Below are 14,827 nucleotides of genomic sequence, written 5' to 3' on the forward strand. Positions count from 1 at the left end.
TGAAACATCTGGAGCAAGAACTGCACAGATAGCTTGGTATAAAAGTGCTGTTATAAATGACAATTTATTTGAGTTATATTAGGTTTATTCTGTTAAAGGTGGCATAAAATAAATACTTTTATAATTAATAAAACAATTTCAGCTCTTAAATTGGGAGATTATTATATCTGAAATTACTCATCACAATCACATATATTACATCTTGTATGAAGTTTGAGATTGTTCTGGAAAATAGCATGAAAAGCACATTTTAAAAAATCAGATTTACTTCGGCTCTTTTAAGTTTTTATTTTCTGTTTGCATTTAAAATAGAGGGAAGATAGCTACAGTATAGGTCAAAGTGTTCACAGATTGTGTGTTAGAAAATATTTTATTAAGAAGAATTATATCACAATTTGGTTTCCATTTAGAACATTTATTCATGAAATATTGTTGAATATATATTTATACTAAGTAGTCTATTTTTCTGTATATATACAAAATAGAAATAATCACCTCTGCATAACATATAATACTGTAGCATCTAATAGATTATATTTAATATATAATTTTAGTATACTATAATTTATTGTGCTTCAGTATGTTATATATTATAAATTATAAAATATACTCTTTTTAGACTGTAAGCTATAAAATATTTGCTAATTGTATTTATTTATACCCCACAATAAAATTTTTCCAAATGGATATATAGTGGATATATATATACACACTTTCAATGAGTGCACATATATATATCTCTCTACACACAAATATAAAAATATACAAACTTGCTCATATGCAGGTATATATATATACACATGAATATATATTATATATACACACATTATATATATACACTTGAATATGTATGTACATGTTCATGTACATACACAAGCATGTACACATATTTAGATATATGACTCAATTTTAATTTCGGAATATTTCTGATATTTCATTATTTTTTGTTAGAATTTTAATGCTTTAATATCTCAACGTATTAGGTTTACATGTTATAAATTTCTGGTTTAGATATATGTATGTTAATGATATCATGCAAGTTTGGTTTTATTTCATAGACAATTGTTAAGAATTAAAGTACTATTTCAATTCATTGACTCTTCTTTGCTACCATAATCCCACATTTGATTTGCTCTAAAATAAAATCTAACTTTTAGCATTCATTACGTTCTCAGATACACCGGCTCCGGCACTTTTAAATGGATGTTCGTGAGCCATTGGGATATTGTGTTCTTCCTATTCTGTTAGTTCTCTAAGGAGACCAGAGGTTGGCTTGAGACAAACAACTTTCTTGGGTGTAACAGTAGCAAAAAACCCAAAAAAGCAAAAATGGTAGAGAAACAGACAAGCCTCAATGCGAATAAAAACATCTGAAATCCTTCCATTTGACTTAGTCTATAAAAATATATATAAAAAAGAAAAGTATAGCTGTTAGAGTCGAAGACTATAATGATGATTGATTGACAATTTGTTGCATAATTGATGAGATTGTGGTTCTGAGTTCTAATTTCACTTGATCGCTTTTCTTCTTACAGACTTTCATAGTATTAAATAAAAACAGAACAATCTTCAGATTCAATGCAGCTTCCATCTTGTGTACACTGTCTCCTTTCAATTGTATCAGAGGAACAACTATCAAGGTTTTGGCACATCCATATCCTTTTCTGTTGACTTGTTGACTTTAAACTGTGCTGACATTAACTGCAACTATACTGTTATTCAACTATTTCTGCAGTATTTTTCTCTTTTCAATTTATGTCTCATGTTAGGTCATATTGAAATCTAGATTATACTTCATTAAGTGTTCCACATTTGAAAATACATATAAAGTATATTTTCTAATATACACACCAATAGTAAATATTAACAAATATTAATGCCCATTGTTCAATAAGATTAATATTTTTCAACATTTAAGAAAATATTTTAGCTCAATGTATATAAATATATATAATAGAAATATATCTTTTCCAATATTATTTATTAACTATTATTCCTTGACTATAAGCTACCTTTTTCCGACTGTTTATTCTAATTAGTGTCCTGCTTGATTGCATATTCATGTCCCTGACTAATTTGCCAAAATGGAGACCAGTATTAGAGTATGTTATATGATTATTTTATACATATCATATATAATTATATATTTTTAATATTTTACATTTTATTTTAATAATATTGAATTATATAATACATTATATTTTATATTATAATAAATTTAATATTTGTTAATGATAAAGATAATATTTCAGTGCTTCACATCTATTTTTTTTGCTGTTGCAATCTCATTTCTGATTTGCTTCTAACTCAGGTAACTTTCATTCCTTTTCATTCATTAAGAAAATCCCTTTCTCCCTTTCTGTTCTATTCCTCTCTTTCTGAAGACATACCCGTCGTCTGGCTTGCATTAGACTGTAAGGATGGAAAGACCCATTAAATTATCTGGGGGAAAAGGCTTTCTTGAAGTTACCTTTTGAGCTTTTATTAAAAATTTATTTATTTATTTGTTTATTTATTATTATTATTATACTTTAAGTTCTAGGGTACATGTGCATAATGTGCAGGTTTGTTACATATGTATACTTGTGCCATGTTGGTGTGCTGCACCCATCAACTCGTCAGCACCCATCAACTCGTCATTTACATCAGGTATAACTCCCAATGCAATCCCTCCCCCCTCCCCCCTCCCCATGATAGGCCCCAGTGTGTGATGTTCCCCTTCCCGAGTCCAAGTGATCTCATTGTTCAGTTCCCACCTATGAGTGAGAACATGCGGTGTTTGGCTTTCTGTTCTTGTGATAGTTTGCTGAGAATGATGGTTTCCAGCTGCATCCATGTCCCTACAAAGGACACAAACTCATCCTTTTTGATGGCTGCATAGTATTCCATGGTGTATATGTGCCACATTTTCTTAATCCAGTCTGTCACTGATGGACATTTGGGTTGATTCCAAGTCTTTGCTATTGTGAATAGTGCCGCAATAAACATACGTGTGCATGTGTCTTTATAGCAGCATGATTTATAATCCTTTGGGTATATCCCCAGTAATGGGATGGCTGGGTCATATGGTACATCTAGTTCTAGATCCTTGAGGAATCGCCATACTGTTTTCCATAATGGTTGAACTAGTTTACAATCCCACCAACAGTGTAAAAGTGTTCCTATTTCTCCACATCCTCTCCAGCACCTGTTGTTTCCTGACTTTTGAATGATCGCCATTCTAACTGGTGTGAGATGGTATCTCATTGTGGTTTTGATTTGCATTTCTCTGATGGCCAGTGATGATGAGCATTTTTTCATGTGTCTGTTGGCTGTATGAATGTCTTCTTTTGAGAAATGTCTGTTCATATCCTTTGCCCACTTTTTGATGGGGTTGTTTGTTTTTTTCTTGTAAATTTGTTTGAGTTCTTTGTAGGTTCTGGATATTAGCCCTTTGTCAGATGAGTAGATTGCAAAACTTTTCTCCCATTCTGTAGGTTGCCTGTTCACTCTGATGGCAGTTTCTTTTGCTGTGCAGAAGCTCTTTAGTTTAATGAGATCCCATTTGTCAATTTTGGCTTTTGCTGCCGCTGCTTTTGGTGTTTTAGACATAAAGTCTTTGCCCATGCCTATGTCCTGAATGGTACTACCTAGGTTTTCTTCTAGGATTTTTATGGTATTAGGTCTAACATTTAAGTCTGTAATCCATCTTGAATTAATTTTCATATAAGGAGTAAGGAAAGGATCCAGTTTCAGCTTTCTACATATGGCTAGCCAATTTTCCCAGCACCATTTATTAAATAGGGAATCCTTTCCCCATTTCTTGTTTCTCTCAGGTTTGTCAAAGAGCAGATGGCTGTAGATGTGTGGTATTATTTCTGAGGACTCTGTTCTGTTCCATTGGTCTATATCTCTGTTTTGGTACCAGTACCATGCTGTTTTGGTTACTGTAGCCTTGTAGTATAGTTTGAAGTCAGGTAGCGTGATGCCTCCAGCTTTGTTCTTTTGACTTAGGATTGTCTTGGAGATGCGGGCTCTTTTTTGGTTCCATATGAACTTTAAAGCAGTTTTTTCCAATTCTGTGAAGAAACTCATTGGTAGCTTGATGGGGATGGCATTGAATCTATAAATTACCTTGGGCAGTATTTTCACGATATTGATTCTTCCTATCCATGAGCATGGTATGTTCTTCCATTTGTTTGTGTCCTCTTTGATTTCACTGAGCAGTGGTTTGTAGTTCTCCTTGAAGAGGTCCTTTACATCCCTTGTAAGTTGGATTCCTAGGTATTTTATTCTCTTTGAAGCAATTGTGAATGGAAGTTCATTCGTGATTTGGCTCTCTGTTTGTCTGTTACTGGTGTATAAGAATGCTTGTGATTTTTGCACATTAATTTTGTATCCTGAGACTTTGCTGAAGTTGCTTATCAGCTTAAGGAGATTTTGGGCTGAGACAATGGGGTTTTGTAAATATACAATCATGTCATCTGCAAACAGGGACAGTTTGACTTCTTCTTTTCCTAACTGAATACCCTTGATTTCTTTCTCTTGCCTGATTGCCCTAGCAGAACTTCCAATACTATGTTGGATAGGAGTGGTGAGAGAGGGCATCCCTGTCTTGTGCCAGTTTTCAAAGGGAATTTTTCCAGGTTTTGCCCATTTGGTATGATATTGGCTGTGGGTTTGTCATAAATAGCTGTTATTATTTTGAGGTACGTACCATCAATACCGAATTTATTGAGCGTTTTTAGCATGAAGGGCTGTTGAATTTTGTCAAAAGCCTTTTCTGCATCTATTGAGATAATCATGTGGTTCTTGCCTTTGGTTGTGTTTATATGCTGGATTATGTTTATTGATTTGCGAATGTTGAACCAGCCTTGCATCCCAGGGATGAAGCCCACTTGATCATGGTGGATAAGCTTTTTGATGTGCTGCTGGATTTGGTTTGCCAGTATTTTATTGAGGATTTTTGCATTGATGTTCATCAGGGATATTGGTCTAAAATTCTCTTTTTTTGTTGTGTCTCTGCCAGGCTTTGGTATCAGGATGATGTTGGCCTCATAAAATGAGTTAGGGAGGATTCCCTCTTTTTCTATTGATTGGAATAGTTTCAGAAGGAATGGTACCAGCTCCTCCTTGTACCTCTGGTAGAATTCAGCTGTGAATCCATCTGGTCCTGGACTTTTTTTCGTTGGTAGGCTATCAATTATTGCCTCAATTTCAGAGCCTGCTATTGGTCTATTCAGGGATTCAACTTCTTCCCGGTTTAGTCTTGGAAGAGTGTAAGTGTCCAGGAAATTATCCATTTCTTCTAGATTTTCTAGTTTATTTGCGTAGAGGTGTTTATAGTATTCTCTGATGGTAGTTTGTATGTCTGTGGGGTCGGTGGTGATATCCCCTTTATCATTTTTTATTGCATGTATTTGATTCTTCTCTCTTTTCTTCTTTATTAGTCTTGCTAGTGGTCTGTCAATTTTGTTGATCTTTTCAAAACACCAACTCCTGGATTCATTGATTTTTTGGAGGGTTTTTTGTGTTTCTATCTCCTTCAGTTCTGCTCTGATCTTAGTTATTTCTAGCCTTCTGCTAGCTTTTGAATGTGTTTGCTCTTGCTTCTCTAGTTCTTTTAATTGTGATGTTAGAGTGTCAATTTTAGATCTTTCCCGCTTTCTCTTGTGGGCGTTTAGTGCTATAAATTTCCCTCTGCACACTGCTTTAAATGTGTCCCAGAGATTCTGGTATGTTGTATCTTTGTTCTCATTGGTTTCAAAGAACATCTTTATTTCTGCCTTCATTTCGAATGACCCAGTAGTCATTCAGGAGCAGGTTGTTCAGTTTCCATGTAGTTGAGCGGTTTTGATTGAGTTTCTTAGTCCTGAATTCTAGTTTGATTGCATTGTGGTCTGAGAGACAGTTTGTTATAATTTCTGTTCTTGTACATTTGCTGAGGAGTGCTTTACTTCCAATTATGTGGTCAATTTTGGAATAAGTGCGATGTGGTGCTGAGAAGAATGTATATTCTGTTGATTTGGGGTGGAGAGTTCTATAGATGTCTATTAGGTCTGCTTGCTGCAGAGATGAGTTCAATTCCTGGATATCCTTGTTAACTTTCTGTCTCGTTGATCTGTCTAATGTTGACAGTGGATTGTTGAAGTCTCCCATTATTATTGTATGGGAGTCTAAGTCTCTTTGTAAGTCTCTAAGGACTTGCTTGATGAATCTGGGTGCTCCTGTATTGGGTGCATATATATTTAGGATAGTTAGCTCTTCCTGTTGAATTGATCCTTTTACCATTATGTAATGGCCTTCTTTGTCTCTTTTGATCTTTGATGGTTTAAAGTCTATTTTATCAGAGACTAGTATTGCAACCCCTGCTTTCTTTTGTTCTCCATTTGCTTGGTAAATCTTCCTCCATCCCTTTATTTTGAGCCTATGTATGTCTCTGCATGTGATATGGGTCTCCTAAATACAGCAGACTGATGGGTCTTGACTCTTTATCCAGTTTGCCAGTCTGTGTCTTTTAATTGGAGCATTTAGTCCATTTACATTTAAGGTTAATATTGTTATATGTGAACTTGATCCTGCCATTATGATATTAACTGGTTATTTTGCTTGTTAGTTGATGCAGTTTCTTCCTAGCCTTGATGGTCTTTACATTTTGGCTTGTTTTTGCAATGGCTGGTACCCGTTGTTCCTTTCCATGTTTAGTGCTTCCTTCAGGGTCTCTTGTAAGGCAGGCCTGGTGGTGACAAAATCTCTAAGCATTTGCTTATCTGTAAAGGATTTTATTTCTCCTTCACTTATGAAACTTAGTTTGGCTGGATATGAAATTCTGGGTTTAAAATTCTTTTCTTTAAGAATGTTGAATATTGGCCCCCACTCTCTTCTGGCTTGGAGAGTTTCTGCCGAGAGATCTGCTGTTAGTCTGATGGGCTTCCCTTTGTGGGTAACCCGACCTTTCTCTCTGGCTGCCCTTAAGATTTTTTCCTTCATTTCAACTTTGGTAAATCTGGCAATTATGTGTCTTGGAGTTGCTCTTCTCGAGGAGTATCTTTGTGGCGTTCTCTGTATTTCCTGGATTTGAATGTTGGCCTGCCCTACTAGGTTGGGGAAGTTCTCCTGGATGATATCCTGAAGAGTGTTTTCCAACTTGGTTCCATTTTCCCCCTCACTTTCAGGCACCCCAATCAGACGTAGATTTGGTCTTTTTACATAATCCCATACTTCTTGCAGGCTTTGTTCATTTCTTTTTCTTCTTTTTTCTTTTGGTTTCTCTTCTCGTTTAATTTCATTCATTTGATCTTCAATCGCTGATACTCTTCCAGTTGATCGAGTCAGTTACTGAAGCTTGTGCATTTGTCGCATATTTCTTGTGTCATGGTTTTCATCTTATTCATTTCATTTATGACCTTCTCTGCATTAATTACTCTAGCTATCCATTCTTCCACTTTTTTTTCAAGATTTTTAGTTTCTTTGCGCTGGGTACGTAATTCCTCCTTTAGCTCTGAGAAGTTTGATGGACTGAAGCCTTCTTCTCTCATCTCGTCAAAGTCATTCTCCATCCAGCTTTGATCCGTTGCTGGCTATGAGCTGTGCTCCTTTGCCGGGGGAGATGCGCTCTTATTTTTTGAATTTCCAGCTTTTCTGCCCTGCTTTTTCCCCATCTTTGTGGTTTTATCTGCCTCTGGTCTTTGATGATGGTGATGTACTGATGGGGTTTTGGTGTAGGTGTCCTTCCTGTTTGATAGTTTTCCTTCTAACAGTCAGGACCCTCAGCTGTAGGTCTGTTGGAGATTGCTTGAGGTCCACTCCAAACCCTGTTTGCCTGGGTATCAGCAGCAGAGGCTGCAGAAGATAGAATATTTCTGAACAGTGAGTGTACCTGTCTGATTCTTGCTTTGGAAGCTTCCTCTCAGGGGTGTACTCCACTCTGTGAGGTGTGGGGTGTCAGACTGCCCCTAGTGGGGGATGTCTCCCAGTTAGGCTACTCAGGGGTCAGGGACCCACTTGAACAGGCAGTCTGTCCCTTCTCAGATCTCAACCTCCGTGTTGGGAGATCCACTGCTCTCTTCAAAGCTGTCAGACAGAGTCGTTTGCGTCTGCAGAGGTTTCTGCTGCTTTTGTTGTTGTATAGTTGTGCCCTGTCCCCAGAGGTGGAGTCTACAGAGACAGGCAGGTTTCCTTGAGCTGCTGTGAGCTCCACCCAGTTCGAGCTTCCCAGCCGCTTTGTTTACCTACTTAAGCCTCAGCAATGGCGGGCGCCCCTCCCCTAGCCTCGCTGCTGCCTTGTGGTTAGATCGCAGACTGCTGTGCTAGCAATGAGGGAGGCTCCATGGGCGTGGGACCCTCCCGGCCAGGTGCGGGATACAATCTCTTTGTGTGCCCGTTTGCTTAAAGCCCAGTATTGGGGTGGGAGTTACCCGATTTTCCAGGTGTTGTGTGTCTCAGTTCCCCTGGCTAGGAAAAGGGATTCCCTTCCCCCTTGCGCTTCCCAGGTGAGGCGATACCTCGCCCTGCTTCAGCTCTCATTGGTCGGGCTGCAGCAGCTGACCAGCACTGATTGTCCCACACTCCCTAGTGAGATGAACCCAGTACCTCAGTTGAAAATGTAGAAATCACCGGTCTTCTGTGTCGCTCGCGCTGGGAGTTGGAGACTGGAGCTGTTCCTATTCGGCCATCTTGCTCCGCCCCCACCTTTTGAGCTTTAATTTTGGAAGTTGACTATAACAATATCACCATTAAAAACATGCTTCAATATATATATTATATATATATAATAAAATTAGATCTTACACATGCCCTTAATGATGATTATTAATTATTGTGTAATCCCTATAGGGATCAAATTTGATATGTGATGTTTTTATCATTTACCTACATAATATGTAAAGGCTATTACCTCTCAGCTAGGATTTATTGATTTTTTAATTTTTTTTAACTTTTATTTTAAATTCAGAGGCACAAGTGCAGGTTTGTTACATAGGTAAACTTTTGTCATGGGGTTTTGTTATGCAGATTATTCATCACCCAGGTATTAAGCCTAATACTCATTAGTTATTTTTTTCGTAATCCTCTCTCTCCTCTCATCCTCTGCCCTCCCAAAGGCCCCAGTGTGTTGTTCCCCTCTATGTGTCCATGTGTTCTCACCATTTTGCTCCGACTTTTAAGTGAGAACATGCAGCATTTAGTTTTCCGTTTCTGTGTTTGCTAAGGATAATGACCTCCAGCTCCATCCATGTTCCTGTAAAAGAAAATTCATATGGAACCAAAAAGGAGCCCAAATAGCCAAGGCAATTCTAAGCAAAAAGAACAAAGCTGGAGGCATCATGCTACCTGACTTCAAATTATACTACATGACTACAGTAATAAACAAATTAAAAAGTCAAATGTCATGACAAATGCTGTAAGACACAGCCTACCCTATTTAAAACATTGAATTAAGGCTCAAGGAGCACTTGCTTTCTTGAATGTTGTCTAATTTATTGGTGGTTGGTTTGTTTTGGCCTACCAAGTAGACCTGGTCTCACCTTCCTGATGACTTATTCTTAAATGCCAGCTAGTTATCATAAACATAGTATTTCAGAGTTGACAATGTATTATTCTCACCAATAATATTTATATGAAAAAATTTCTGCAGGAATACTTTGCTTGGAATTTACACATTTGAAATACTTGTAAAACTCTTTGCAAGAGGTGTCTGGGCAGGATCTTTTTCCTTCCTTGGTGATCCGTGGAACTGGCTCGATTTCAGCGTAACTATGTTTGAGTGAGTATTTCTTTAAATTGAGTCTATTTTAATGTTTTGCTCAGCAAATGTTTTTCATAAAAAATAATTGACATCTGCAAAGATTTCTGCCTGAAGATAGTCTGCAACTGGAGAATACTTCAAAGTTATAGTCATAGTGAGCTCTCTCAGCTGCCTCTGACCTAGTCCTCAGAAGATGCAATAAAAATGAAAGGCGTGGGCTATTTTCTGCTTTCTATTTGGAGCAAGAATGATAAATATTGAATTTGTGCATTTTAAGTGTGCCTTTTAGTGATCAGTGAGCAAATCCCCTGAATACTTAGAAGGTCCTAGCAGATTTGATTCTCAATTCCCAATCTACGTTGCATGTAGCTACATTGCTTAAGACCAGTAAATATGCTAGAGATCAGAATAATGTATCTTAAACACCCACCCCCTCACACACATTTTCTGGAATGCTTCAGACAATTCTAACAATTTCATGTCTCTTTTTAAAATACTTCTATTTAGTGTATTCTAGCTACGGAAATCATTACTGGCATCAAACTCTTGTTAGAAATAATTTAAAGTGATTTTCTATTTGTAGATTTTGGGTCAATTTTTAATAACATTTATAAAGGTCATAAAGAGTGTCTGCTATATTTTAAGCAATCTAAAATAGTGTATCATATCACTGTAATCATTACCATCACTACTTTTACTGTTATTACCATTTTCTTTGCTGTTTTGCTCTTTCTGTTAGTTAACACTTGCAGAGCCCTTACTATGTGCCAGGTGGTCTTCTACATACTTCGCATAAGTTAACTTGTTAAATCTCTCAAAAAACCCTCTGAATCAGGAAGTATTATTAACCCCACTTTACAGTTGAGGCAACTGAGGCAAGAAAGATTTAAATAATTTGCTCATCTTGCACAGTTAGTTCATGGTAGAGCCTGGATTTCTACACAAGCAGTCTGGCTTCAGAGTCTGTGCCCTTAATCAACACACAGTCTGCCTTACACCTTCATCATCATCACCATCACCATTGTCATTATTATCACCATCATCATGAATGTCATCACCATCATCCTCATTCTCATCCTCTCTTCATCTTTATTCTCATGTCACCATCATAATTACCATCATCGTAAGTTTAAATACTTAAAATGAATCTTATTCCTTAAAAAACTAGATATTCATTTTGCATTGTAACTATCTTTTCAGTAATTAGACAACAAAAGATTTATGAACATAGTGTAGAATATTTGATGAGAAATTAAGAGTATTCACAGTGTCAAACTTTTGTAAACTCTCATAAGTTTACAGATTAATATTTACCTGGCCACTTTCCACTGCAGTAATCTTTGTCTTCTAATAAATAATAAAACTGTTTGCAATATGGAATCATGTGATCAAGGGAAATGTTTGCATATATGGTTTTAAAAATAAGTTTCAAAAACCATAAAAAGCCAAGAATAAGTCGCAAAGACTTAATGTGACTTTTAGGTAACTCTAATTTAATTCCACAGGGTTATTATAAGATACTCACCTCTAAACTTCATTCCAATGCTTCAAACTGCAAGAACTTTGAGAATTTTAAAAATTATTCCTTTAAATCAAGGTAAGAAATTGCATTGAATATCTTTTTTTCATTTTGTTTTATATACTGCCATGTATTCACTTGAACTTCCCTGTTGTTGTTCAGAGGAAATATTGAATAATGTTTCCACTCTGAAACCAGTGAGTTATCTGAAATTTACATTTATGTCACTCTAGGAAAGAGGAGAAAAATACATTGACTGTTATTTATTTGGTGTAGGCTCAATTTTTACAAAACCAAAATATAGACATCAGTAAAATATATTTTAATTTGTAATTCTTACAAATTATATTTGAACTTAAAAACTTCTTCTTAGACTTCTGAGAGAAATAGTGGTCTAGACATATCTAATCTGCCTCTTTCTTTTCCTCATTTTATCAAGAAACCAGTTGATATGAACAAAGTAATATAAAATAAGATGAATTCCCCTTTGCTTTGAGTGTTTGGATAGGGTGCAATTCACATACCACAAAATTCATCTTCTATCAGTGTGGTTGCAACTTTACCACATTGATGGAAGATGCTGAAGACTAAGTTACAGCTCCCATTTCTGAAGACATTCTAACAGAAACACACCAACACCTTCTAGTTTGTTATTGTGAATGAATAAGAACAGTTAGATAAGAACAACGCTACCCAGAATGTTTTAGCTGCAATTCGGAAGTGTTATGAAATAGCTGTATCAAGAAAGCAAATAAGGAATGTAATAAAAGCAAAAACAAAGCCTACAGACAACTTTCATAGACCAGAAAGAAGGCTAAATATATATAGGCTATGTATTTGTAGTTCAGGCAGAACAAATGAGAAAAACAGATTGGAAAGTATGGTGATAATTCATAACTTGTAATATACTCAAACATTGATTTGTACACATTAAGCTGTTGAATTGTGGAGCTCGTGAATTATATCTCAGTAAAGCTGTTTAATAAAAACTGTCTGTGGCATGGCAGCTTTATCAAATCTAGTGAAGGAATCAATTAGTGAGAGTTAACCTGATGGGAATTTCACAGCTCTAGCTCCCTTACTACTCCCCACATATTTCACATGCATCTTCATCTTAAGACTAGAGGTAAGAATTATTAAATACATCAGATGAATTCAAGTTGTAATAATACAAGAAGAATTCATTCACTGGAGTTGGAAGCCTACAGGCTAGTAGAGACCTCTCACTCTTTTTTTCAAGGGAGAATGTACTAGGCACATACCAGCAATATGGAGTGAATGAAAATATTTTGCAATATAGAAAGAGAAACATATATTTAATAGAAAGCAAGTATCCTCTTTTAAAATAAATGTGCTTAAAATATAAGCATACATAATAAATTATCTTTTTGCAGTCTCTCAACAAATGATGAAGTGAGAGAGTAATCTGGGCAAATATAACTAACTTTAAGACAGAAAAGTGATAAAAATTATACTACCCTAGATGAATATTCAGTGGTAATACAAGCCACAAAATAGTATTACCAGTGCATCAAACAAGCACGCTTGTATAAAGAAAGACTAGAGGAATTCTGTATTAATACAATAGAACTGAAAAATGGAACGGATTAATGAAGGAGAAAAGACTAAAGTCCATCTTATGCATAAACTGTGATCCTGAAAACAGACAAGATTGAATATAAAAGACAAATTATTGAAATATATACAATAGAAAAAACTTTAAAAATTTTTAACTGGAAAAAGACCCTACAAATGAAAGAGATCAGCTTATACTAGATAAATAATAACTACAATATACACTTAGACATATTGTAAAATGTTTTAAATGTAAAGTATTAAAGAATAAAAGTATTATAAAATTCTTCAAGCAAAAAGGTGAGAAACATACATCATGGACAGGTCACCCTTAGACCTCATGTTAATAGTAAACTTAAGTAGGCAGTGGAGTTTCAGAGCTTGGGGGAAAGTGTAGGCAGGGAAGTTGAGACACTGGAATTCTATACTTGGCTGTCATTTGTATGTATAGTCAACAAATGTATGTTCTCAGCTGTGCAAGAGTTCTCAAACAGTACTTGTGTATCTTTTCAGAATATCTGCTGAAAAAATAAGTATGAAAATAAAATATTTAGAAATGAGAGTATTTAGTTCTAAAAGTAATTGCAATGAGCTCTGAAACCATTTCGACACAGAATGGATTGCAAATTACTGTTGTTAGTGAGTTGCAAAACAGAATGCAAATATAAATCAGAAGTTAGCACACGGACTTCTGTAGTTCATTCTTGAACTAGAGACATATTTTATTTACGTTTTAGAAAACTTTGAAATAGATGTTAATATTATAAAAATTTAATGATTTTATGTTGAAATCCAATTTAACTTGGATGAATTGTCAGGATAGGTCCACCTACATTTATGAATGACAACAACCTGCCGTGGATGAAGAACAGCTGCCACTTCAAGTCAGGCAGATTCATCCAAGTCCTCTCAACTCCCTGTTTGTGTGAATTTATGCTTCCTGGGAAGCCCTTGTAAGGATTTGAATTTTATCCTTTCTATAAATCATGATAGATAATATGTGATACAAAATACACAATTCAACAATTATAACTAGGTCAAAGGTCATTACTTATATTAGCAAAAACTGAGAAGTAAGAATAGAGAAATGTGAGAAAATAAATACAGTTATTTTCTCGTCTTATGTGGTGGGACTGAGTAGACACAGTCTTATTGATGTAGAGATATGCATGTTATTTCAAAATAGGAACTTAAATTGGATATAAGTTCTCGAAACATGTATTTTATCTAAAATACTAAAGGAAAAAATAGACACAGTAAATTTATTGACAAAGGAAAATAAACACAGTGAATAATAAGGAGAATATAGAAATCAAAAAAGTAAGGTATATTCTAGTGTAAACCTAATTTACGAAAATAAATGCAATTGGTTTAAATTTTTTTTATCAAGGCAGAGACTTTAATATGAAGTCAGAAATACAATTAAACTCTATAATAGACTTACACTAAGCAAAACGAAGGTTAAAATTTAAAAGAAGGAGGAAGTTATACCAGAAAATTAAGATCAAGATTGGCATATGGCCCAGAACTTTCTAACAAAATCTAATTAGTATATACTAATGAAAATGATTAGCAGATTTAATTTTATAAAAATGTGATGGTGTCATTTCTTTTCCATCAAACAAAATGTCAGTGCTAAAATTAAAGCTCCACCAAAAATTGGGAATACAATGGAAATTATCTATCTGTATGTATTTTATATATATAATCTATATATATATACACAGACATATATTTTTCTTTAAGAATTGCTCTTCTTAAAAACATTTCTGACAAAACAATATGAAAAAAAATTTAGTATAAAGATACACTAAGGACTCATGACCGTTGCCAAATAAGCACACCGTGCAAATACACCTATTTTAAAAGTTTGGAATAGTAACTACAGAAATTACATTGAAGTGATTTAATTTTTTTCTAATGAACTGCCAAATATATTTTGAAATGTTCCAGTTTTAGTGAAGGCTTATAATCTGGTTTATACTTTGGTTCAACATCTCTCAAAAACA

At 35.1% G+C, this 14,827-nt stretch overlaps 1 protein-coding gene across 1 annotated transcript in view; it reads left to right on the forward strand.

Annotated features, from left to right (window-relative positions):
* Positions 1-14,827, forward strand: part of SCN7A (sodium voltage-gated channel alpha subunit 7) — a 101,903-nt gene that overhangs the window by 21,605 nt on the left and 65,471 nt on the right. The window contains exons 3-6 of the mRNA XM_050752824.1: positions 1,536-1,653; positions 2,012-2,102; positions 9,614-9,742; positions 11,230-11,321. Coding sequence (XP_050608781.1) covers positions 1,536-1,653; positions 2,012-2,102; positions 9,614-9,742; positions 11,230-11,321 — 430 coding nt within the window. The remainder of the gene's footprint in view (positions 1-1,535; positions 1,654-2,011; positions 2,103-9,613; positions 9,743-11,229; positions 11,322-14,827) is intronic.

Source organism: Macaca thibetana, chromosome 12 (assembly GCF_024542745.1).
Source record: "Macaca thibetana thibetana isolate TM-01 chromosome 12, ASM2454274v1, whole genome shotgun sequence".
In the NCBI taxonomy this organism is placed as follows: Eukaryota; Metazoa; Chordata; class Mammalia; order Primates; family Cercopithecidae; genus Macaca; species Macaca thibetana.